A 27,589-nucleotide genomic window follows, 5' to 3' on the forward strand; every position below is an offset into this window, starting at 1 on the left:
GTCATCCAAACTTTAATCAAGATTCAGCTGACACGGGGTCAGGAGATGTAATGTAGATAATTAAAACTTTTCATTAGGAGGTGAATTGTTCCCTTAAGGTTCAATGCATGTTTGGTGTCTTCTGGGGTCTACTTTATTAACCTGCTGCTTTGGGCCTGTCACTGTAAACACATTCAAAACCCTTTTTAGGTCAACTTATAATGATGCCATTAGATAATGACTATACTCAAAAGTGTTTCAGTGACCAAGAAGTAAAACGGTACTTTGAACTCCCAAATGCACCCTTCAATGAACAATGGAATTGAAATGCATATCTTCTACTTCCTTTGCCAAACATTTAAAAACCTCTGCAACTGCTTACCCATAGGTGGAAAATATATGTCACAGCTTGGCGCTTTAAGGCCACCACCAGTTGGACTACAGTGAAGGACAACTAGAGTACCTGTGACAAATGTCCCACCAAATTCCTCTCACTGGGCTGTCATGGCGACCAAGGCCATGTGCTCTTTAACCCTGCTTACAGGCAGCGACTGCCACCTTTAACCGACTGTCTCACAGGTCAACTACTATTTGTTTGTGTCATGTCAGGGACAGAAGGTCTCCCAAGGCTTGTTGTTTTGATGATCATGCAAGACATACAGTACAGTATGTATGTGCATGTTTCTGTGTGTGTGTGTGTGTGTGTGTGTGTCTACTGAACTGTTTCTGTGCTTGCTCTTCCTTTCTCTGTTGTATTTGTTGCCCATAGCATTTTCTTTCAAGACATTTATACATGCTCACAAGCTCAATGTATTTTTTTCAGTTTATATATTAATGTATGCTGTTCACGCCACTGTTGGTTTTTGTGAAGCATATGTAACAAACAGTATATAGCATGTTTTGCCATGTGTTGTACCATAGTTGGAAAAAATTACTTTCATGAGAGTTAACCATCAACCAAAAATACTAACTTGAAATCAAAAACAAAAATTTACTTTGACAGCAGATTGTTTACATAGTTAAACATGGTATCCCCCAGATTTTTTCAATGCTCGAATCTCAAATTTTGACATCATTTTAATCAATCAATCATTTTAATACGGTGTGAAAATGAAGGTGTTCTCTAAAACTGTATCAACAGGTATCAGTGTATATAAATATGTTACATATGTTACATATAATATATATATATATATATATATATATATATATATATACCCTCTGCAATGTATAGTTCCCTGAATATGGTTCTGTCCAAAAGGCAGCGGTGCATGATGGGTAAGCAATCAGTAGGCCATCTTTTCCCTTTACGTAGTAAGGCCCTCTTTGATGTGTGCTGCAGTAAACACAGGCAGTTCTCTCCCGACCACAGTCTCCTGGGGGATAAGGCTTAGCACAAGAACACTAATGAGCACATTACAAGGAAGCCTTAGAAGGAAAATGCTAAAGTTGTAAATGGAATTGTCTCTTGTGTTGACTGTGCCAAAGATGCTCTGTCTACAGTAAGTGTGTGTGTGTGTGTGTGTGTGTATGCATTCAACTGCATGTATATACTGTGTGTATGTGTGCAGAGTATATACAGAATATGGAAGCCTCCATAGGACAATTACAAAAAAGCCTTTTTGTGGAAATTCTTTTTTTTTTTTTCTTCATAAAAGCGTAATATAAGATTTTAAAACTGGATTTGAATCCAGGCTGAAAAAACTGTAATATAACCACCGCTTTCTGCCGCACTATAATTAACAGCTGAAAGTAATCAAGCATTGGAGCTAAAATGTGAAAGTGGGACTGTGAAACTGAGGTGACATTATGCCACCGACAATAACAGTAGCAAAGCATTACAAGTGGAGCATTCAGCATTTATTCCATTTAAGATAATCAAAGGTCCTAAAGAAGTGTTGCATAACAATCCTACCTGCCTGAAAAACAGTGTTACAGCCATGGCTATGTCAAGGCGTGGGTGTCGGTTAAAAATTGTGTTTGTTTTATGGATCTGTTAAAATGACACAAATACTGTATGTTTTAAAGAGGAGTTTGTGACATACTACCAAATGATCAAAGTTTATAGCAGTAGGCAAACATGGAACATGTCTCAGTGTTTACCACAGAACTCCTCAGATCCATGCTGAACTGTGCAGCATAATATCTGACTGCAGACACTGGCCCACATATAGTGCACTTTGGTTTTATCTGTATGCATTCATATAGAAGAGAATGTAGTACTGTGACTTCCTTTTTATTATAAAAACACATAATGTGTCTGAGTCCCATGTGTCATTTTTTCAATGATTATTACCATACCGTAATGTTAGCATGCATTCAGCTTTACAGTGATCAACTGCTTATATGGATCAAGAAGTTTGAGACAGCATCATTCCTATAGAAATGCTTTTTAAATAATTTGCCTATAGTAATCAAGTAGTCCGCTTACAGTGTTCATTTTGGGTATTTTCATACAGGACAACATATGGAAACCGTCAATAAAATTCAGTAAATAGCCAAGCTGTTCGTTTCATTATTCATATTCATATTCATGTAGCCTAATAAATATAAAAATGTCAGTTAGATGGTAATCAGCATGAGAAATAAAGAAAAATAAAAAAAATAATATATAATAATAATAATAATAATCATCCGCTTATAGTGATCAATTTGACCTGGACAAGAGGTTTCCACTGTATTTTGAATCACTAGGTTGTAACCTTTATTTTACAATAACAGATCTGCATGCAATGATGTGATGCCCCCCCCCCCATTAGAAATAAAGGTACGTTTTAAAATTAAATAAACCCTGTATTTAGTTTAAGCTGTTGGACTTTTTGAAGATATTGATTAAAAGCGATTCAATAGTAATAACTGTGAAGAAGTACTAGCCTCGGTATTCTTCTCAGATAACTCTGTTCTCTCTGAATCTGTGATCCCCAGCCAGTAGATTCCTTGAAAGTTACCAAGGGAATCGGCAATCTGGATTGCCTTTGTGCAACGGGGAGAGTGAGAGACGTGAAAATGATTTCAAAGATTCCTTGATGAATCACGCTCCCACTGCAGCTGCCATTTATTAGCACATTTTTGACCATGTTTTTTTTTTTTTACAGCTACCTAACACTTTCACAGAGTTTGCTAGAGGCTTGAATTGTGAGGGTTTTATTTTGTAAAAGTCTTCGTTAAAAGTGTCGATAAATTAACCTAATGGCAACTGACACTACATCTTAATAATGACTAAAGCAAGGGACACATCATTTATCAGCTATTACCTCATTAATGAAGATGAACATTCTTTTTTAAACATATTTCAGTACTGGTTTGATATCAGAAAAGTGCAAAAGTCTGTTTTCTTCTTCAATTGGTTTGAGTGCTTGGATCAGTTGCAGGGTTTACACTGATTTATTCAGGGTCAGTCCCTTGACAGTCAAGAAATGACAACCCAGAAAATATCCCATCAAAACATACAAACCCACATTATCTCCAATCCGCTCTGATACATTAAAGAAACAGACTAATTGGTTTATTAACTTGCTCTATTTCTGACAGGGGGATATTTAAAGAACGTAGCAGTTCCATGGGATCCTGTTTGACAGGTGCTCGTTCAAAAGTGCCCAAGTTGTGCTTGCTATGCTGCAGATTTTTTACCATTTCTTGCCTGTCACAGTGATGAAAAGGGAACCCATAAGAAATTGACAGCCTGTATTGCTCAAGGCCAAACATATCTGAAGATGACTTGTTCCTTGATGTGGCCAACATGGCTAAAAGAGTAGAGGTAATCCTTTAAGACTTAAGAGGGTTTTTTTGCAGATTTGTTTGTAGACCTAGCACCTGGTGAAAAATAGCAGAGCCTTTATTTTATAGAATGACAGGTGAGAGACTTTGCAGTTTTTATTCTGTTTTAAGGAAAAAGAGAACATGCTGAATTGTGTGCGTTTACTTTCAGAGGTTTTATAGGTCAAATGATTCGTTGGGTATCAGTATAGGTGCAATATTAAAAACCACAGGAAATTTTAAAGATCAGCTATTCGAGAAATCCTGTGCACATTTAAAGTATGCCATAATGTGTTTAATTTAAGACACTCATGTCAGCCTCCCTCTCTCTCTATGTTGAAACTGGCACATTCACTGTCTGAAAGAAAATAGAGCCAATATACAAAAGGTGCTGCTATAATGTGCCTTGGAGTTTTGTGGGAGCTTTGTCCCTCATGAAAAAAATATATGGAGACGTCATACATCATCATCGATTGCCAAAGTGCTGTGTCATTGGTACCACAGTGACCTTGTGTAAGTCACATCCTACCCCTCTGTTCTGTCAACAACATGTGACAAATGAAATGATGCTGCACTTGAACCACTTTATATATGTATATAAGTACAGATACAGAAAAGAACATAGTAATAGTGGATCAGCAAAAGCCTTCTTCACTGGTTCTTTGAAAAAAGATAAGGTGACAAGTGAAAAAATAAAGTTTTTGAAATAGATAAGATTACTTACGATGCAGGTACTAAAAGGGTGTTGACCTTGGCTTTTCTAATGTAAATATATCAATGGTTAGGCTTACAGCACAAAATCAATTTCCTCTTTTGTCAGAAAAGCTCTGGCTCATGTGCTTAAAGCTAAACCACTGACCTAACATAGGTTGTTGTCTTTGTATATCAAACGTGCTGTTCTTCACATGTGGTCACTGCTGCTGTCTGAATAAAAGATACAAGGGACTTTAAACACCATGACAATAATTGCCAGGGACGTACATACCACAGGGGGATGTTGTGTTCTATTTTCTATTATTAAAGTTGCATCTTGGAATAGATAACCTTTTCAACATTCCATTTAGGGAATTTGTGGAATTAATAATACAAGATGTAATCTGGTGGCTTTTAAAGCAGAGAGAGTGAAAGAGTCGGCTTGGGTTCGAGACCTACTTTCATATGTACCCCACTGTTGGTACCCAAAAATGATTCTAAATAGCAATCAAAAAGCAAGACTTGCAACAGATGCAGAACGTGAATGTATTACCTTTCTTTCCTTTAAAAAAAAAAAAAGAAAGAGACCCCAAATGCATCTGAAGATATTATATGAGCCACTACAGTAAGTGGTTTAAATGATATCTTCCAAAGTTTTTACTCTGACAAAGTAGAGTAGTAGAGTCTTGGTTGGCCCCACGAGCACCACATATCTCTTTTTGTGTTACCTCTGATCTCTCATCATCTCTTGGGCCTTACATCAAGAGCCCCGGATTTATTGATCAGTGGCCATAAACAAAACATAGATTGAACTGGACACTGGGGCACAACAAACGGATTACCGAGTTTTTATTCCACCTCACACGATGGTCACTAGAGCCTCGGCTGAAAAGGGCCATTGGCCAGCAGAAGTGTGGCACACAAAGCAGAGTGGGCAACAAAGATGTGGCAGACTCACACAAAAGGATGATAGAAATAGGCGCGGGATGACAATTAGAAGAATATGGTGTGTGAGTGTGCATGTGTGTGCATTTAAATGGTGTCTGTGGGCATAATATAAATGGATGAAAGCAGAATCAGATGTGTAATCCAATTGTATTGGCAAGGTATTGAGTGTAATAGCAGTCAATCCAATTTTCAGTGCTTGACAGCATGATAGAGTACATGTATGTACTTTGATAGAATATCTGCATACACTAGTGTGTGGTTGCACATGGTAGCACACAATATTTATACGTCACTGTGACCACATGCCTGACAGCTGTGCATATTTCACAGGGTGGAGAACCCTGCATTGCAGTAGTTGTACATGGCAGCCTTTATATGAGAGTGGCTCAGGGTCAGACTACAAGAGGAGTATTAAAGTTCCATCACTGGGCCCATCCCTCTCTCTTCTGCCTCTCTGTAGTGTAACATTATCATTTCACTTCTTTACCTCTGTAATTTAGTTCAGTGTTTTCCAACTGTGTTTACTAAAGCAGGATATTCACTAAGGAATTGTGGTTAAACTTCTTCATTTGAAACAAACAGCAAAACAGACACCAGGAATGCAGTACATATGTTTAATAAAAGCAACAAATACAACACACACGCCAAAAAGCAGTACAATACTGATAACAATTATAATACTAAAGCACATTATTGCAGTTTGTAACATGCGTTACACCATTACTTTGCTTTCTCTATTGCATCAGGTCAACGTCAGAAACCTTCAATCTGAAAATGCTAATTTTACTCAGTCAGTAATGAAGAAAGTTGTTCCTAGGGCTATCCTGCCTTTAGCCCACTGAGTTTCAGAAATGCACAAGGAATAAAGTATTCTCTTCCAATCTGAGGAGGGTGGCCATTTTAGTACAAAAAGGAAATCACTATATAAGAAAAACTACTTTTAGAACCATAACGGCATGCCATGTGCAGTAGCACGTCAAAGAAATTAAAGAAATGAAAAAAGTTCTTTTGCGAATTAGCTATGATTTAAGATACAGTTGAAGGAATGAGAGAAATTCCCTTTTTTAACATTTTCTGTCCAATATAAACCAAATCTGTCTCTCTGTCTTTTTCTGTCTACAGCAGTGGTCCCCACACTTCCTAGTCTACGTTCAGAGGTCTTCAAGCCATGTGTGGAAGACAAGGACCTGGCCTTTTGTCTAAATGAGGGAGAGTGCTCCATCATTGAAACCGTGGCTGGGGTTCACAGACACTGCAGGTGAGTGTGATGGGGCTTGTGTGTGTGTGTGTGTGTGTGTGTGTGTTTGTGAGGCATTTGGTTTCTTTCTCAGCATTGACGTTTCCTCTCTTTGCCTCAGCATTGATGTTTCCTCTCTTTGCCCTTCCCCTCTGATCACTAACCTTGGGGTCATTTTCATTCAAGCTGCTTTTTCCCCCCCAGCCTGACAGACTGTGTTCTTAGAGTGATGAACACAGGAAAATCGTTGTGCAAATGCACATAAAATGCACTGAAGATCTATAATCACCCAAACCACTAACCGAGGGTTTAGAGATGCTTTGGCCGCATTAGATGCAGTTGATTCTCTGATCAAATCAAACTACACAAATGGAAAGAAATGCTTCCATGCTGATCCAACCAGGAAGCACATGAGGAGGAAATGTGATCAAATTGTCTTTAATGTGATCTGACAAACTTTTAATAGTGATAGCAGTCTTATAAAATGGCCTTATCCTCATGTATTAACCTTGTCATAAATGTTGTCTGATATGACTTCTTTGGTATGAGACACATTTTAATGGTAGGTGTAAAGAAGGTGCTCTTGCAAGCTCCTTCTTTGATCTTACTTGAAAGCAAAAAAATATATATATATATATATATAGTTATTTCTTTGCAATTTTCTTTCCTTTTTCTTTTTTCCTTTTGTTTCACTCACGCAACCACTCACACTCTGACTGCCCAACAGAATAAATAGAGGTAACTCCTATAAATATACCCTTAGCGCACTCAAATCATAATGTCGCAGGTGTAGCTAAAATGTTGTAAATTACCTAGATTAAATTTATTTAAGAAACATATCCAATCCTTTCTAATGCCTTTGACAACCTGTTTGCCTGCATTATCAAGCCTATACCGTTTATGTCACGCCACCTCGTTATGTTAATTTGTAATAAAGAGCAAGCAAACTTTTTGTGTTTATATAGCATTCTGAACAGAAAATACAAAATTATTTAGGAAGGAAGAAAAGAGAAAGAGGAATATATATATATATATAGTAGGGATGCCCTGATCGATTGGCTGCCGATCGTTATCGGCCGATATTCAGTAAAAATATGCAATCAGGAGATCGGGATTAATCACGAAACCCGATCGATGACACAAAAACTTGTGCTAATTCTCACCTGAGTTGGTGTCATTGTTACATGCTAACCATAGGGGTAGGGCTGCCGGAGTGCACCGAAACGACACTCCAACACTTTTTTTCTCCAAATTAGGAAATAGAACATTCGCAGTTTGCGTTATCCGGTTGAAATGCATATACATTTTTAAGTGCTTGAAGATCCAATCATTACTAAAATGTATGTAATGCAAGAGAGTCAATAAAAACAAATGGAATGGTAAGAGTTGTCATATTGATATGTAAGGTGTGTTGATTGATTCACGACATGCAAACATAACATGCAAAAAAAAAATCGACCTTAAAAGCAGTCTGTAGCTAGCTAACGTTAACTAGTAAAGATGAAAAGGCAGCAAAACATCCTTTCAGTAATCATTCACTCTTCTTACGGTTTCTTTATTTGTGATGCATTTGCAAATAAACATTACAAAGCCAGCCTGTTAAACTTGGCCAGCTTGTGCTGCATCCATAATGCCTACAGGAAATGAAAGCTTGCTTAGCTACATTTTCTCTGCATGCACTACAACTTGTCCTCAGAATGTATTTTTTGAATGTGACTTCATTTGCTCAGCACAAGCAATTTAATGAACTCATTCTTAGATGCACTCCGGTACTTAAACAAATAGCGCTTCACCTCTGATGCTAACTAACCCAAAGGTGCACTTCCTCTCCCCAATATGATTTGCATATCAATTACTCACCCTGTGTTGCCATGGATTCCTTAAGAATTTTTTCCTCGCATGCCAATGCTTCCACATGAACATAGAATGAATCCAAAACACCCTATCCAGACTTGTTGAAGTTGATGCTAAAATAGCAAAACTAAAAAACTATAAAAACTCTCGCACAACTCATGCAGTATAATCCAAGTCTCATTCATCTAGTCGTATGCTCAATACTTCAAAATAACCTTGCTAATAAAATTATTTCTGGCAGTCAGCCCTGAAGGCAAAGTAGTACTACACACCTGTGGTTAAACACTCTCTGGGAGCAACAACTGCGTGCGAGATGTAGTCCTGCCTCCCACCTTGTTCACTGGCCAGGCACTGCGCATGTGGTTTCTCAGGCGCAATAAAACAAAATAAACGATTGGTATTGGCTGAGATCATAGACGATCTGCAGTCAGTACCGGCGGCAAAAAAATTTGATCAGGGCATCCCTAATACATAGACAACAGAGAGTAAATGGTATAAAATAATGCTTATCAATCTTTTTTTAGCAGCATATTCAGTAATATTTTCTGTTAGCTATCATTTCTGTGGTGGTGTTAGCCAATAAGAGACTTTAGGTTTGTGTTTTTATTGTACTGCAAAAACCACTCAAATTAAACAGAATGCTAGGAAAGCACACTAATTACTACGCATGTGATCGTATGTACATTGCAGATTTTTTGTGCATACATGTGCCATTAATTTGTGGGTACAAGTTCTTCCTTGGACCTTCAACTTCTTTCTTCTTTGTATGTTCCTGCATGTTCCTGCTCTCCCCTCGCAGCCTGCTGCACTATCCACTTAAACTCCGCAATCACTCTGGTATATCACTTTAAAAATACATCACTTTAAAAATACATGATAAGAAATGTGCTCTGAGGGAAGAGTTGTGCTGAATGGTGCTGAATTGAAAAACAGCTCATTAGTACATCTACCTGGAATTAAAGGGCCTAAATCTTCATCTGAAAAAAATAGTGCATTATAAATGAGGCATGAGCATGAGTCAAGCCTCTTAGAAAAGTAATTGTTGAGCAACAGAAAGTTGAAAAAACAGAAAATGGTGCATTTAATTAAAACTCACTGACCATTTTTAGTCATTAAAACAGTCACATGATTTATTATCAGTCACAGACAATTAACCAGATAACTTAATTGTATTAAAAAATAGATTTGCAAAGTTTTTTGTGTAAAGATGTTTGTTTGACAAATGGAGAAACAATCAATCAATTTTAGCAGTAACCAGCTATAAAAAATGGAAAATGATTATTTTGAAACAAAACTGATTCAAGTATTAATACTCACAACCTTTAAAAATGTGATAATATAATGATATATAATTTCACTGAATGGAGACAGCTAAGGGATTGGGCATAATTCAGTGATAGGAAGGAGAGTGTGTGTTTCATGTCATGTTAAAGTGGCCGGCACAACAATTTGGAACGTCCCACCTGTGCGACAGCAGCATCAAGAAACCCTGAAGACTCATAGCAACTACCCTGTGGGCTATAATTAGTGACAGTTGAATGACTGCATATAGAACTCAGGAAAGACTGGAGGGCCTAACCTAGAGGTACTGTCTGCCAATTTTTCTTGTGCTGAGTGCCTGTTGTGTGAAAGAATGATTACAGGTTTGTGAATACTTTTATTGAAAGGTTGTTTCCTTTGCCTGAGAGAAGTCCAGGAAGTAAGTCAGATAAATATGATCATTTTACTCAAAATCACTGCCATTTTGATGTTTAATGTCATCACTACTAGGTGGAACTCCAGGTGTGCTTGTGATTTTCAAGAAGTGCTTTTACAGGACAGTAATCACAAAATTGAATTCTTTTGAAGATAACTTGCAACAAGTAATCTGAAAACAATAAAATTGAGCCTGCAATCTACATTAAAGCTGCATTAAAGGATTTCTAACCACTGGGGGGCAGAAAGTCCCCAAAACAAACTCACAGCAGCAGAGCTCTAGTTCTGTAAAGTTGAAGCAGTTGAAGTTTTACTGAACATCAAATCTTTAAAACTGATTCTTTAAGTCATCATCATTCCACAAAATTATTTTATGGAAATTAAGAATAATTTCAAGAATCTGAGATTTTTTTCTACAGTGATTTGTGCTGCACTTTGCCCTGATACTGAACTATTAATTTATCAAGTTCCAATGACTTAGTAAACAGTTATCTACTTACACATTTACCAGATGAAACATCCCATTCTTTCTGTCTACCTGTCAAATTTAAGTCCATGGTTTGGTCCACCAACTCCTGAGACAACTCCTGTGTCTTTTTGGCTTGCTAAATGTTCGACTCTCCTCACCAGCCATTTGTTTACTTCGGATCTTCAACATTTCATGCTGAGCAGGTAGTGTACAGTCAGCTGTTGTTTTATTTTTTGGGGATTCAACCATATGGACTGACAAACCAAAACAATGAGCTGAAAGCTGCAAATAGCAGTAGAGTTGCTGCTGCTGTGCCATTACTATATTCATAATATGCTGCACACAATGTTATCCTCCGTTCTTCTTCCTGTCAGGGATACTGTGCGTGATGATAAACCCAGATACTATCCATCCACATTTCTGGATACAACTAAAAGGGAAAAAAAGTTGTTACTTGAAGAAATATAAGGCAGATGATTATACCCAGGTTTAGTGTGCTGGAGATACTGCTGTTGATCAGTCATCCCTCCAAGCAATACCGGATCAGCATCCTCATGAAAATAACTGCTGATCTATTCAGTCTGCTCTAAAGTATAGAAAAGTAAAGGTTTAACGATTGCTGCCTCTTTTGACGTCATCTTCTCCTCCAGGCCACAGTGCAAAAAGCATAATAGATGGTTGGATGTTCTCCAACATTAGACAAGTAAAGATGTCAGAACAATCTTTAAACACTTGAATCATTGGATGAGAACACAGTTTTGAACTTGGGAATCAATTTATTTTGTTATGAAACATTTCCTTCGCCTTTCTCCCCCTCCTCTGCCGGATGTTCATGTTTGCCAATGCTAATAAGGCTCCCAAAATAAACATGCAAATGTGAGTTTAAGACCTACTTCCACATCAGTGCTGTGGCTTATTATACACTAAGTACAGTAAAAATACAAGAATTCAAAGGTCTTGTGGTAATTGGGGCTCAATACATATAGAATTATCAGTCTATAGATAACTGTAGTTGAAATGACACCATTCTCGATCAAGGATTTTTAAGCCAAACCATCACTTCAGTGCCCTGCCAAATTCCCCAAAATTTATTTCTTTGATTAGTGTAAAATGGCAGTAAAAAATTAAACTTGATTCAGTGGCACAGGCAAATGCCAAAAGTATTAGATTATTTTTTTTTAAAACTTGATAATTAGAATTAGAATTATTTTGGACAGTATGTATTATATGAAGATGCATTACATTTATACAATGTGATTACAACCATCTTTAAATTCCAAAATTAATGTACAGTAGTTGACACACAGGCATAAACATGCATGCAGAGATTTGAGAATGCAATCTCATACAGTAGATCCGTAGAGGAGTGAAAGTGTAAATGTTTACTTCAATAAGACAGATATTTAGCTATGCCTCCATTGTCAAAAAATGTAAATTGCTGGTACAGTATGAATCAAGTTCCTATTGAAAAGCAATGCAGTGTCTGTTTGCTTCATAGAAATCTAAAAATAAATGATCTCATTTGAAATATTAAGCATGAGTTATCACATACAGTGCAAATCATGAAGAATTGTAAATAGATTCAAATTGGTATCAAATCTGCCTTCAGAAGGAGGAGAAACATGATTTTGACATGCATTTCTGATAACAAAGAAGAGACTAAGATGATGACACTTTTCTTTGGCTCTGAGATGTCAGACTCACTGAGCGCACAAATGTAGAATGCATATATTCTATGAAAATATAAAAAAGCCAAAGGTGGAGGAATACATTATCAGGAAGTGTAGTAGAGCTGGCCGTCATACCCAATCATGTCACCTGTTTTTCTATGTGTTCAGCACCACAGCACTCAGACAGTTTTGTGATGGTGAGTATGGAATAAAACTACCACTAAAGCCTCTCCCCAAGGGGAAAGCATGTCCTTGTGCCAGAGGAAGGGAATCGCCACAGGCGAATATACAGCACCTCAAATTAAATTAACATTGGAAGAGATAACACATGTTCCTGTGATCCTACGAGAACTGTTGCCCAGTGCAAGAATTCAGTGTTAGTACGTGAAGAGACAAACAGAACTTGCAGCAGACTGTTGGGACACTTGGATGTGCCAATGCAGCGCGGACCTGACAGTGCCTGACAGTGCCATAGAGGATACATCTACCTCCAGAACTGTCACTCCATGCATAATGGTGCATGCTGATGGTTCTAGGTTGAATATGAATCACAACACACAGCCACAAGTGTATTTAGTTATGACAACAAATTATTTTAAATATGTTTTCTCCAGATGACGGCTTCAAGTTAAAATTGTCCAAAATATCATCCACAAAGAGTTTGAATAGGATTTGTTCATGTACTTTTTCCTTTTCTTTTTTTTTTGAAAGAAAAATTGCACACTGTATGACTGTGCCTCGCACCATGCACTTTTCATATGAGTCTGTGTGGTACAAGGGCAAATTATGGTAATTATTAACACCAGAATTTCCGTGCCGAGTAATCGCTACTGACACAAACCGTATTGTTCCTTTCCTTCCACTTAAGCAAAGCCAATCAGCAAAATATGAGTTTTGTGTGTTTCATTTTGAATCAGCGTGTTAAAAAATAGCAATTCCATGTGGAGTTATTGGAAGGTTAATTGGTGGCGTAGAGTAATGCAGTGGTTAGCTCTGTATGTGAGGTCTGTGAATTACAGGAGGGCATGTGTGAAATTCAGTGAAGCAGAGCCACTTAAAGTCCTCCCAGAGCCCAAGACAAAATAGGACCTTATGGCCTCTGATAATATCTTATGGAAATAACTGTGTTGTAATTGATCATTCTGCATGGGTGCCCTTCATTCAGCTCAGCCCTTATTGATGATACGCCCCAGTCCGAGTAACGTTCTTTCTGCATTTTTCAATACAATTATTTCTAGCAGGTTGTAGTTTGAAAATATTGGACCTGTTCAGTTATGCAGGTTTTGACTTTGATGCTCAGCAGTATCAGTCTGACATGTGCTCAGCAAACCAAAAGCATGCAGTTAGCCACGGTTGGAGGGCGTTGTAGAATATATTGAGGGTGCACTGCAGCTCTGGCCACAACCTGCAGCATTGTGTTGTGTTTTGGTGACACACAGTAATGATCATAACATTCAGGCACTGAGAAGCTGTGCTTGCTTTACTCAGGGCATGCAATACAGCAAATATGTAAATTTTTGATTGTTGTATGTGGAGTTGCATGATGTGGGTGCTCTTTTTCATTCTTTATGTACACAAATAACACTTGCTTACCTACAGTATGTTTTTCTTTCCTGCAGTACCATCATCCCATGCTGTAAAATCTTTTTTTTCTTTACTTAAATGGAAAATATTTCTCTTGCTAAAATCAGTAGGAAAAATGGTCTCCCTTCACTGAAAATACTTGCCTCCTTTCAACAGAATGTTTTCTAACTTGTATGGGCATTGTATCAGCAACACACTACACAGAGGCTCACTTGTGTTGCACAGATGATGCAAAGCTCCTGCAAGTTAGCTTTATAGTTGAAACAGCCTGATGCCTCCTTGCCAAAGGAAACATGAATTGGACATTGCATTTTTGTGTGTACTATTTTTTATACCCAGTAATCCATTATTATGGGTTTTTAATATTTTTCATTCTGATTGATATGTAAATCCATAATAATAATATAAAAATGCAAAATTATTATTCCAGACCTAAGTACCATAAGAATTACACAGGATGCATTTTGCATTTTAAGAAGTGACTTTAACAAAGACACTTTACCATCTTAATTTCTGCTGGTAGGATTTATGAATGCCTTTGTTCTAATTTGATGATACTGCTAGTATGAAGGATTTAGTGGCCTGTACATGAAATTGGTAAAAGAAGGTCTAAACAACCAACCATTATAGAAAGGTTTAAATATGGATGTAATGAACCTATGATAAAGGGTGTACTTTTGATCAAATGAAAAATCCAATCAGTGCAAATTTGGCATTAATTACAGGTTTAGTCAAGTCAAAGCAAATGGAGCAGAAGAACAAGTCAGACTTGCTCAATGGTTTCTTTATGTTTTACCACGCCTTTTAATATCCGTACATTTTTAATGGATTAGCTTTCATTCTCCTCACCATGGAGGATGAAATCACTATCCTCTGTGTGTGTGTCTTTGTGCTTGTGTATGCATTAAAAGCCTGGCAAAGCTTAAGGTAGCTCGTGTCTACTATTACCATGGTAACTTCTTCCCTCATTAGTGTGAGGCCAGAAGCAGAAAAAATTGTTGTTGACTCACTTATAATGTGCCTGCTATGGTAGTTACATTCAAATGTTCACTCCTTTGCATTATATATTTTTGTGCATTGATTCTGATTGATCAGACATTAAAATAATTGCCACCTAATGGTATAAATGATTGCTGTCGTGAATAATACATAACTAAATTTGCATATTTGATTGCTTCATCTGAAGCTATGCTGACATAAGATATTAGATCATATTTAAATGAACATTGATTTGTTTTATGTCTGTTCCTTCAAAACCCATCTGTGTAGATGGATAACTAGTAAAACCAGTATTTCATAACCAAAGTGCTTACATTGTGTGCGTGTGTGTGTGTGTGTATGTGTGTGTCTGTGTGTGTGTGTGTGTGTGTGAATCCGAATGCTGTAGGGGACATGTTCATCTACCCTGATGAGGAAGCACATGAAACAAAAGGAATTAAAAAAAACACATTCCAATTCTCTGGTCCCCATGAGGAAAATAGCTATTTCTATTGGTAATTTGCTGTAGGGTTAAGCTTAAGGATAGGTTGAGAGTGCCTGTGTGCATTTGTCTGTGTCTCTGTGAGCCTGTTTATGTTTTTTTCCCAGGATCCAAGAGACGTTGACAGCAGTATTAACAGAATCTGATATGACAAAATGAATCATATAAATGAAGACCACAACCTCTTAACTTCCCTTCCTGTTTTTCTTCCTTTCATCTTCCTTTTTCTATGGGGAGCCAGTTCAGCGATTAAATTGTCACTGCACCGTCAGACCTTGACAGGCTGCACTAATCCACGATGCTGTCGCTCCTCTGCTGATCCATTCTGCTAGGGAGGACGTTCTCCAGGCTTAAAGCCAATGGGCCATGTCCCCCACTACCCCACCCAACTGCTGTATGAAAGCAACACAATTATAAATGTGGGAGCAGACTTACCTGTTGGCAACATCCCATGACAGACCCATCATCTTGCCTTGGAACTGAGTACTGTTGGCCCATTAAGTTTCTAATTCAAGTTAATTAATTGAAAGAAAATGTAGGTGCACCAAATGTTAAATTATAGATTTCTTCTAAAATACTTGGCTCTTAAAAACATCTGTAAGTCAAACATTATTACTGTTCCCATACCTACTACTATTACATGCATACTACTGTAAACACATGACTAATTTCTCCATCCATGCTTCCATCTTGGTTCTTTCAACATTTCATTTTACATTCTGCAGAGACCCGTCACAAACACTGCAGATAAAATAATCAGGTGTCCATATTCAGCTAACAAAGGCTGCCTTGTTTTTCAAGCTACAAGACTTAATGAGCATGGGACAGACATGTTGTCAAGAAAATCTACCATACCTATAGACAATTAACGCTTTCACAAGTTGTTGGTCTATGATTTATTGTTTTACATATCAGCTTAATCAGTTAAATAAAAGGTACATTAAATTGCTTAATATATATATATATATATATATATATATATATATAGATAGATATAGATATAGTGATATTACAAACTATATATGTATATATATGTATATATATATATATATGTATATATATATATATATATATATATAGTTTGTAATATCACTTTATTTCCAACAGCCACATGCAGTTAACCAGCTGGGGGCACACGATGTTAGCAGATGTCTCATCTTTGATGTGAACACTCCCTTTACTCTGACTTCATACATTACTCCTTGTCATGATTTGAATCACAGGGTAAGTTTTGATAGTGGGGTCATTTGCTTTGAAAGAGAGGCAGCTATTGCTAGCTAGACCCCCTCTTTTGTGTAATGTGTGATGAACTCAGCACTGAGTGTGCAGGAATTGCCTGTGACTCAGCAGGTGTTGAAATAACATGAACGAAAATCAGAATCAGAATCAGAAATACTTTATTGATCCCCGAGGGGAAACTCTTTTGTTACAGCAGCTCACTATCACGTCAGTGCATACAGGAATAGAAGTACTAAGCAAAAAATATAATACACTATAATACAGGTCAGAAAATAAATTAAGTACCAAGTGGGTATAAGTATAAAATAAGTGTGAAGTACAAAGTGGGTTTACCGGTTGATGATAATAATACAGTATAAAGTAATAGTGCATGAACTGTCAAGTTAAGAAAAGTAACATCTAGTGGGAATCAGTACTGACGTTAGCAAGCTAGGCTAACGAACTTCCACTTTCCAAGAGGACGCTATTTAGCCTAGATCACTAACTAGGCTACTTAGCCTATCCAGCTAGCTTCCACTTTTTGAGTGACATACAAACTTAAAAGCATGAAAGATCCTTCCAAATGTTGAATATTGTAAAGAGACAGATGGCTTAAATCACTAGCAGTTGATAGCCCACGCTGTGTGTGCTTGTTGATAAAGGGGGGAAAAATATCTAGGATATAAGTTACAGTATGACGTTCTCCAGTCAGAGACACACCACAGAAGTTGAGTGCATCTCCTACATTGATGTAGTACATGAACTAGATAATGGACTCCAAAATGGCGCCCATTTCTTTGAATATAAATTACTAGGACATAAGCCAAAAAAGTTTTCTCAATTCCTGGTTTGCTTCCACGTTGTCCGTGAGAGAGCTCAATCAAAGGATTGAACACAAATACACATACCTTTGTTGCTGCCATGTTGCCCGTGTAAATGATATCAGACAAAAAAATTGACAAATATTTTTTTCAATTCACATTACCCACCCAATAAATGGATGAAACTTTTTTTTTCTTAACCACCATAGAGTGTAAAACATTTTATCACTGTATGTTTCCACATTTACAAAGTCACATTTATGGAGAGAACTGTCCACAGTGACATTTGCAGAGCCTAAGAAGATCACAGATGAGATGACAGACACACCCACACATACACAGCATCTCTCTCCACTTTGTCTTCCCCACATCAAATGCACACTAAGACTTTTAAAAAAGTAATGACAGATTTTAAATATAACCACCACAAAGAGACTGCATTGGATGTGAAGGCAGTTGTACAGCCTCAGTTAGTTGCCTGCAGCACTTTATTTGTCATTTCATTGTGAGTTCAGCTGGTGAAGGATAACAGCTGCTTCTCATGATGTTTAGACTAAAAGATGTTCAGCAATGGACACAGAATAGAGACCATATAGCTACATCATTATGTTTGAGCACAGACAGCAGACTTTGATATCTCTGTAGCCACCACATGCAGAAGGGGTCTCTGGAGGTTTTCTCAAGGACTGCCTACTGCGTCTGTAGCTCGGTCATTAGGATGAGAGGAGCAGACAGAAGAGGAAAAGAAGAGGGACAGGTGCTAGTGATGGTGATAATTAAATGTTGTTGGGGTTTTTTTGTTAATAGGGAAACAATGGAGGATAAAGATGTAGCCTCCTCCCATCTCAGGGGTATCAGATGGTAGAATTTCTCAGATCAGGAGTTCAGTTGCAGTGTAGACCTTGAAACATACTCCACAACTGCACTAAGGATTGTCATCTATACTCCACCAGAGGGAGCTCCACTGATTTCATCATTACAGGTAGAAACTTCATGAGAAAAGAGACTTTTTATATTCAGCCACTGTATATTCTGATTAGGTTGGTGCTCTATTCGAGCATATTGGTAAGGGGGTCATAAAGATGAGGTGTTAATACTTCTGTGTGTGCTTATAGTGTATCATGTAAAGCAAATTTTACTTACCTGTGAAGATGTTGTGTTTTTTCATGGGATTGCTGTGGAATCAAAGATAACAAATTAGTCTTTATTGGGGAAAATAGAAAATGATGAGCCTCTGTTCTCCTTCCATAATATTACCAAACTCCACCTCTATTTTTTTCCCCCACATTCTCCCTTGTCTTCCTCATTTTTTTCTCTCTGTCAGAAGTGAAGTACAGTAAGACGCAAGCCCTCTATGTAGCATCGTTACCGGCTTTATCTGAGCTGCAGCTTGTACATTTTATCCTGAGACGTGTCAAATGAGATAAACAGATCAGTTAGTTGGGAAACACAAGCCAGAGGATTGAGCAAAATCAGGAAAGAAGAGACCACTTGAAGAAGAGATAGAAAACATAAGAAATAAATCGAAGGAATAGGTGCAGGTGGTGGTGCTTAACCAGGGTAATATTTCATCATCAAATGATCTGACGTGATTCTTCATTTTTCCTGATATCTTCTTTCTACTTGACATGTCTTCACAAGAGGCTTTGCTTTGGTATTGTACCAGGAGAACTGTCCATGTTTATTGATAAAACTCCTCCTGAATTGAATTAGAATTTAATTAAGTAAAGTAGCAAAATGAAAGGAGACAGAGAGAGGCAGAAATAAATCCCATTGTTCCACCTCAACCTGTCTCAGGCTGAAATCAATTACAAAAGCGACAGACTTGTTTAATCCATGTTTGCGGGAAAACAACAAGCAAACTGGGGATAAATATTCATTTGTCAATACAGATAGATGTTAGGTAACAGAGCTATGATAGAAGAGTGTGAGTCTGGCTGCCGAAAGAGCAGTTACAAACATTAAAGCTAATTTGAATTCTTCTTCAAACAAGAAATGATGGTGTTTACATATGGATTCTTATTTTTACCTGAAAACTCATAAAAGCAAAATCAGGGTCTAAGACTATTGAAATATTGACAAAATATTGACCTTTCAGCTAATCAGCACTAATCATAGTTCTCAGAAACAACGCCTTATGCCTTATGAAGCCTAATTTAACTAATTAAATGATATCACAACCTGTTGGTATGCAGGTCTTGTCCCTTAAGTAATGGTATTAAAACATTTAGTAGTTATGAAAAGAAACATAACTTTTTTTGTGAACTCCACATAGTAGTACTCAACATTCCTTATATACTGGGCATGATGTACCATTGGGTTGACTGGCGTGAACAGAAATAGGCATCATCCACTTTAGGTGCCGGTAAATCTTAAATTGATTATCTGTAATTATTATTGTATATTCTTCTAAGAAACCATATGATTACATTACAATGATTACATGGAACTTACAACCAGCAGCCAGTACTGCTGACTCACATACATCTGTTGGAACCACAGTGAATTTGAATTAAGCACATCAGTCTGTCATGCGTGTGCCCAGTTTGAGACTAAGCCATCTTATCTATATGCAAATCTCACTTCAGGGAACACTTTTTAAAAAGCTGCACAATGTGTGTGTTTTTTGTATGTGTCATGACAGAGTACTTGATAGGCGTGGTGGTGTGTAGTGAGGCGTTTCATCTATTAAGGTACCATTAGCTTTGTGCATTGGTTAAAAATACTGTCTCTAGCTGAGTCATTTTAAAATGCGAATCTTGTCAAAGGGGTCTTAATAATGTGCTTTATGGCTACATACATGTATTGTGTTTAATGACTGAGGCTAAAGCTCCCAGTCAAAAAGTCTGCATCCTGTTGACCACCAGTTGATCCATGTGGAAGACATGTAACGCTACATAAAGAACCAGCATGTTATCGTATTGCAGTGTAGAGTCATGTATGATATAGAAAAATGTTACGTAACCCTATTTGGCTGCTTAGCTCATACAAATTTTATTAATATTTTGCCAATGTGTTTGGCAGACGTAATGCTATCTCTAGTGACGTTGCTGCGATTGTAGTGAATGGTCAATTGTTTATTCTGGTGGCTTATGAGCACCAGAAACTTTTAATTGTACAGCTTTAACCAAATAACTTTACTGAATTGACGTTGTGATTGAAAAGACAGCATGACATGCTGGAACACAAATTTAGGAGTGGTTTGAAAAACCAATAGGCTTATTTAATAATAATAATAGCATTGATTGTTAGGGCAAACATGAATGTTTGACATTGCGTCATTAACTGGGGACAGAGAAAACTCACCTCCTGAAATGGAACTTTGACTTAAAGTGCTATTTTGTTTTAATTTTACTTGTTGAGAGTTGGTAATTCTGAGCCTCACCTCATTAATATAAAGAAACCCAAAATTAATACCAAATAATCCGTTTGTTACCTGCTACAAATGATCTTTGATGAGATGGACACTGTAGCTAATGCTCCATGCTCTGCTTGACCTCTGCACAATCTTTGGCGTGGTAAATAATTAACTGAGGGATTGCCTCGGCATCACTGGGACTGCCCCGGACCGGTTATCTGTCAGTATGTTTTTGGTTTTTATTGGTGATTGTCTTACTTCTGCTTAATTTAGTATGTGCGGTGAGCCACAAGCTCATTTCGTTGCTATGGAAATACTGCTGCATCTATCACTGTCTAAGTGAATGTCTCCCAAATTTCCTTGAGCTAAATGCAGAAAGACACTGATGCCCTATCACTGGCTCTCATGTCATGTAATCTCAACACAAATAGAGATGTGTCTAGCTTGTTTAACTCTACAAAGTACATCAAGTCTTAATCAGAGAATTTGTGAGTTTCATTTGAGTTATGTTTGCACTTTCAGTAACATAATAGAAACTAATCCCATCATTTTACGTTAAGACAATTTTGCCAGCATTAAAATACTTACTGGCACTTATAATAATAATAATAATTTTATTTATAGAGCACTTTTCAAGCAATATGCACAAAGTGCTTTCCAAGCATGTACATAGTCTCATCTTCCTGATTGCCATACTCAGAAATAAAATCAAAGCATACAGGGAAGAAAAACAAATTAATAAAACTCAATAAAATACTCCAAAGTGCTTAATGTTTGTAAAAGGAAAGTTATATCTATAATTAATAAACCACAAGATAAAGAACCACGCTTCTATTTCTTTAGCTGATGCCACAGAAAGTCCTTTATAGATGTCACCAGGCACTGCTGAGTTCTCTTTTTGTCTGCACCAAGAAGTTCTTTTCAGTTGAGGAAGCTGTCTAAACTTGTGACAGGAAATGGAGCGATGTTGTCAAAGTCTGCATTTTCCAATCAGTTCAGTAGATATGAACATTTTACAGGAAAACATGACAGTGATTACATGTTTTGAAATGCCTTTGGGGTTTTTGGATGTTGATGGCATTGAAGCTTTGTTGATATTTTTGCAAGTGTGCCAGTCTACTGCTTGTCACTGCTGTTTCTATTCATTTTAGTCAAACTGAGTTTATGAAAGGTCCTGCCATCTCTAATTAGATGTTGTCATTGTGTCGAAAACCAAAGCTTGTACAATATTATGATATTTAGAAAAGGGCATTGCAGAGCAGCTGGGCTTTTATATGTCCCAGATTACTCATACTTTTTTTCACAGCCAGTATCCGATTTACTTAAATTCACACAAGTTTTAGATTAGATTAGCCTTCTTTTAGGAGAAATTTGTCTTGGGCATTCAAGAGAACACAGTTGACATAGCAGCACACATGTTCAATCAAATTACAGACACACACACACACTTCATCTCTTACTGTTCATTTGTTTGATTGATAGTGGAACTAAGGAACATTTATACCTGTTCAACTTACTGTTTGGTAACCTGTACCTTCTGCCTGAAGGCATCAGGTCATACTTATTGTGAAGGATGTGGTTTGGGTCACAGGTGATTTTAAGGCACTGCTTCCTCACTGTCTCCTCAAACATCTCCTGGGGAGAAGAATTCTTTTTCCAGCCCTTCTGATCAGGTTTTGGAGTTGTGATCTGAATTTAACGGACAGGTTACCAAATCATGTTGGGATGCCATAACGAATAATAAATTCAATGGCTGCCCTGTAGAACAAGAACACAATTATTTTATCTACTCCATGGACCCTGAGCCTTCGCAGAAAATGCAGACGCTGACTGATTCGTGAACAAACATACTCCACTGAGCCCACTGTAACTGAGAATCTGGGCTGTGATCAACAACAGACCTGGGATCGAAGACCTTATCTTTAGGGTTTTTTTACATTTAGCATCAGGTTGTGCCCCTCACATCTCTGCACAACCTCTTATATCTCTGACTTATATATAGCAATGTCTGAATCTGTTGTCAGTATGGCTGTATCATCAGAAAACTTGATAACGTAGGTGTTTATGTACTGGTTTCTACAGTCATTTGTATGTAATGTGAAAAGAAGGTGGGGAGCTTAGGCAGCCTTGAGGAGCTCCAGTACTTAAAACCTGTACGTCAGAGAGAGTTGAGTTGACTTTCACCTGCTGTTGTCTTTCTATGAGAAATGCATGGTACCATTTCATTATATAAGGGTTCACCTCCATCAGTTTCAGCTTGTTTAACAGGGTCTGATTATAGTATTAAATGCTGAACTAAAGTCCATAAACATTAGCCTCGCATAAGCTGTAGGATTTTCAAGGTGCTTTAGAATAAAGTGTGTTGTAGCGTTTAAAGCATCATCAGTGCCTCTACCATCTTTGTAAGCAAATTTGTATGGGTCAAAGAGATGTTGTACCTCACTACGTAGGATCCCTACCATATTTTTTCCATATTGTAGGAATGGTACATGTATCACCTGAGAGCTGGAATAGAGGGCTTCAGGCTGGGGTCAACTCATCAGAAAATGTTTTAAGAAAAAGAGCCATAATACCGTCTGGCCCACTAACGGTCTTAGTGTGCAACTTTTAAAAAACCTTGGCCACAGGACTTGGATCAATTACTATTATATCCTGTGTTGGATGTAACTGTAATTGACAGGTTTCTACATTCATCAATACAGTCTCTCCCTACAGAATCAAAACGTTTGTTTGCTTTTTCCAGTTCATTTAGTACATGCCTTTCCTCCTTGTCAGAGTTCAGGTTGGCCATTTCTGTCACGGTGTCCCACATTTTTTTTCCAGTTCTTATTTGAAAAGGCTTCTCTGACACATACACTATGTTGCCCTCATGCTTTCCTTAGTTTCCCCTTTAGTTCTCTTTGAACTGCTCTCAGTTCCATTGTGTCGTTATTCCAGAAGGCTTTGTTTGATCGTAGGCGTGATTTAGTCTTTGCTGTTTGGGTATATCCTAATGGTCTTTTGTGGCGCTACAGTGTCGACACAAAAATGAATGTATCCTGTAATCACCTCCGCAATACTGTCAATATTGTTGTCTTGTTGGAAAACTTCCCAATCTGTGGCCAGGAAGCAACCACTTAGCTCCTCCTTATTCCTATCTTGCCACACAAGATAAGGGCGGACCTGAAAGTGGGAATAAGCTGGATGGTGTTATGGTCCGAATTTGAAGGGGGTCGGATCTTAGCAGCATATGCATCTTTAATATTCTCATAGCATTTGTAAATTAAACAGCAGTAAATTATTTTTCCGTGTGCTATTATTGACATATTGCAGGATCCCTGGAAGAGCACAGTCCATCTTACAGTGATTGAAGTCTCATAGTACAAATATTGGTACATCAGACTTGTTTTGTAATTGCTGATGAACACAGTCGGCTACATGTGAGGCAGCTTGTAATCAGCACCAACAGCAACAGCACTTCAACAGTTTTCTTCCCCATCGTGTTATTCTTGTTCTTTCATTCAACAACAAACAAACGCCCGTCTCTCGTGCCCGAGTCACCACCGGAAATACGTAGCTTTTTCTCATATAGTTCTAAGTTGTATAATTAATCAAAACTACAGTATGCCTGCCCCGATCTAATGTTTGACAGGGTCCAGAGTTGCCACTGTTTATTATAAATAGTATTATAGTTATAATTGAATGGCTTAATTAAATTTGTATTGTATTAAAATTGTTGAAAAAGTTAATCAGAGTTGCATAAGCCTGCTGGATACAACAAATAAGAATAAAAATAAGAATTAAGAATGTAATCTTTGATTAAGGGATACATTTAGTTCGATTTACGGATACATTTAGATGCTTTTTTGACCGCCACCTTAACGTGGTGGAGGGGTTTGAGTACCCGAATGACCCTGGGAGCTATGTTGTCTGGGGCTTTATGCCCCTGGTAGGGTCACCCATGGCAAACAGGTCCAGGGTGACGGGTCAGACTAAGAGCGGTTCAGAAGCCCCCTATGAATTGTCAACCAAGGCCAGTTACGTCGCCCGGATTGGCGCTACCGGGGCCCCACCCTGGAGCCAGGCCTGGGGTGGGTGCTCGACGGCGAGCGCCTGGTGGCCAGGCCTTTCCCCACGGGGCCCGGCCGGGCACAGCCCGAAGGAGCGACGTGGGGCCGTCCTCCGTGGACCCACCATCCGCAGGGAGGATCCGTAAGGGGCCGGTGCAGAGAGATCTGGGCGGCAGTCGAAGGCAGGGGCTTCGGCGACCAGATCTCCGGACACAGAAACTGGCTCTAGGGACATGGAATGTCACTTCGCTGGGGAAGGAGCCTGAGCTTGTGCGGGAGGTTGAGCGTTACCGGCTAGATATAGTCGGCCTCGCCTCCACGCACAGCCTGGGCTCTGGAACCCGTCTCCTCGAGAGGGGCTGGACGCTCCATTTCTCTGGCGTTGCCTGCGGGGGAGAGGCGGCGGGCTGGTGTGGGCCTGCTCATAGCCCCACAGCTCAGCCGTCCACGTGTTGGAGTTTACCCGGTGAACGAGAGGGTCGCGTCCCTCCGCCTTCGGGTGGGGACAGGTCTCTCACTGTTGTGGCGGCCTATGGGCCGAACGGCAGTGCAGAGTACCAGGCCTTCTTGGGGTCCCTGGGAGGGGTACTAGATAGTGCACCGCCCGGGACTCCGTTGTTCTACTGGGGACTTCAACGCCCACGTGGGCAACGACAGTGCCACCTGGAGAGGGGTAATCGGAAGGAACGGCCCCCCTGATCTGAACCCAAGTGGTGTTCAGTTGTTGGACTTCTGTGCTAGTTGCAGTTTGTCCATAACTAACACCATGTTCAAGCACAAGGGTGTCCATCAGTGCACGTGGCACCAGGACACCTAGGCGGAGGTCGATGATCGACTTTGTTGTCGTATCATCTGACCTCCGGCGCGTGTCTTGGACACTCGGGTGAAGAGAGGGGCGGAGCTGTCAACCGATCACCACCTGGTGGTGAGTTGGATCCGCTGGCAGGGGAGGAAGCCGGACAGACTTGGCAGGCCCAAGCGTATCGTGAGGGTCTGCTGGGAACGTCTGGCGGAGCCCGCTGTCAGCAGGGTCTACAACTCACACCTCCGGAGAGCTTCTCCCAGATCCCGGGAGGCTGGGGACATTGAGTCCGAGTGGACCATGTTTTCCACCTCCATTGTCGATGCGGCGGCTCGTAGCTGTGGTCGCAAGGTTTCTGGTGCCTGTCGCGGCGGCAATCCCCGAACCCGGTGGTGGACGCCGGAAGTAAGGGATGCCGTCAGGCTGAAGAAGGAGTCCTATCGGGCCTTGTTGGCTCGTGGGACTCCCGAGGCAGCTGACAGGTACCGGCAGGCTAAGCGTGCTGCAGCCCGTGCGGTCACAGAGGCAAAAACTCAGGATTGGGAGAGGTTCGGAGAGGCCATGGAGGAGGACTATTGGTCGGCCTCAAAGAAATTCTGGCAAACCGTCCGACGGCTCAGGAGGGGGAAGCAGTGCTTCACCAACACCGTGTACAGTGCGGGTGGAGGGCTGTTGACCTCGACTGGGGATGTTGTCGGACGGTGGAAGGAATACTTTGAGGATCTCCTCAATCCCGCTGTCACGTCTTCCGAAGAGGAAGCGGAGGCTGGGGACCCGGAGGCGGACTCATCCATCACCCTGGCCGAAGTCACTGAGGTTGTTGGCAAGCTCCTTGGTGGCAAGGCTTCAGGGGTGGATGAGATCCGTCCTGAGTATCTTAAGTCTCTGGATGTTGTGGGACTGTCTTGGCTGACACGTCTCTGCAACATCGCGTGGCGGTCTGGGACAGTGCCTCTGGACTGGCAGACCGGGTGGTGGTCCCTCTGTATAAGAAGGGGGACCGGAGGGTGTGTTCCAATCACAGAGGATCACACTTCTCAGCCTCCACGGTAAGGTCTACTCCAGGGTACTGGAGAGGAGAATTCGTCCGATAGTCGAACCTCGGATTCAGGAGGAGCAGAGTGGTTTTCGTCCCGGTCGTGGAACACTGGACCAGCTCTATACTCTCCATCGGGTGCTCGAGGGTTCATGGGAGTTTGCCCAACCAGTCCACATGTGCTTTGTGGATCTGGAGAAGGCATTCGACCGTGTGCCCCGGGCGCTTTGTGGGAGTGCTCTGGGAGTATGGGGTCCGGGGCCCTTTGCTAAGGGCTGTCCGGTCCCTGTATAACCGGAGCAGGAGCTGTGTTCGCATTGCCGGCAGTAAGTCAGACCTGTTCCCGGTGCATGTTGGACTCCGCCAGGGCTGCCCTTTGTCACCGGTTCTGTTCATAATTTATATGGACAGAATTTCTAGGCGCAGTCAGGGGCCGGAGGGTGTCCGGTTTGGGAACCACAGGATCTCATCTCTGCTGTTTGCAGATGATGTCGTTCTGATGGCTTCTTCAAACCAGGACCTGCAGCATGCACTGGGACGGTTTGCAGCCGAGTGTGAAGCAGCTGGGATGAGAATCAGCTCTTCCAAATCTGAGGCCATGGTTCTTGACCAGAAAAAGGTGGTTTGCTCTCTTCGGGTAGGTGGGGAGTCCTTGCCTCAAGTGGAGGAGTTCAAGTACCTCGGGGTCTTGTTCACGAGTGAGGGACGGATGGAGCGTGAGATTGACAGGTGGATCGGTACAGCGTCTGCAGTGATGCGGGCGCTGTATCGGACCGTTGTGGTGAAGAAGGAGCTGAGTCGAAAGACAAAGCTCTCGATTTACCGTCAATCTACGCTCCTGCCCTCACCTATGGTCATGAGCTCTGGGTAGTGACCGAAAGGACAAGATCGCGGATACAAGCGGCCGAAATGGGCTTCCTCCGCCGAGTGGCTGGGCGCT

The 27,589-nt window shown here is 39.9% G+C and overlaps 1 protein-coding gene across 2 annotated transcripts in view; it reads left to right on the plus strand.

The window, feature by feature from the left end:
• nrg3b (neuregulin 3b) overlaps nt 1–27,589 on the plus strand; it is a 183,543-nt gene that overhangs the window by 83,232 nt on the left and 72,722 nt on the right. The window contains exon 2 of one of the 2 annotated variants that reach the window (XM_044177709.1): nt 6,502–6,634. In XM_044177709.1, the coding sequence (XP_044033644.1) occupies nt 6,502–6,634 (133 nt within the window). Of the gene's footprint in view, nt 1–6,498; nt 6,635–27,589 lie in introns of both variants that reach the window. The other variant, XM_044177706.1, reaches the window with a different exon arrangement.

The sequence above is a fragment of the Siniperca chuatsi genome, linkage group LG20 (assembly GCF_020085105.1).
Source record: "Siniperca chuatsi isolate FFG_IHB_CAS linkage group LG20, ASM2008510v1, whole genome shotgun sequence".
NCBI lineage: Eukaryota > Metazoa > Chordata > Actinopteri > Centrarchiformes > Sinipercidae > Siniperca > Siniperca chuatsi.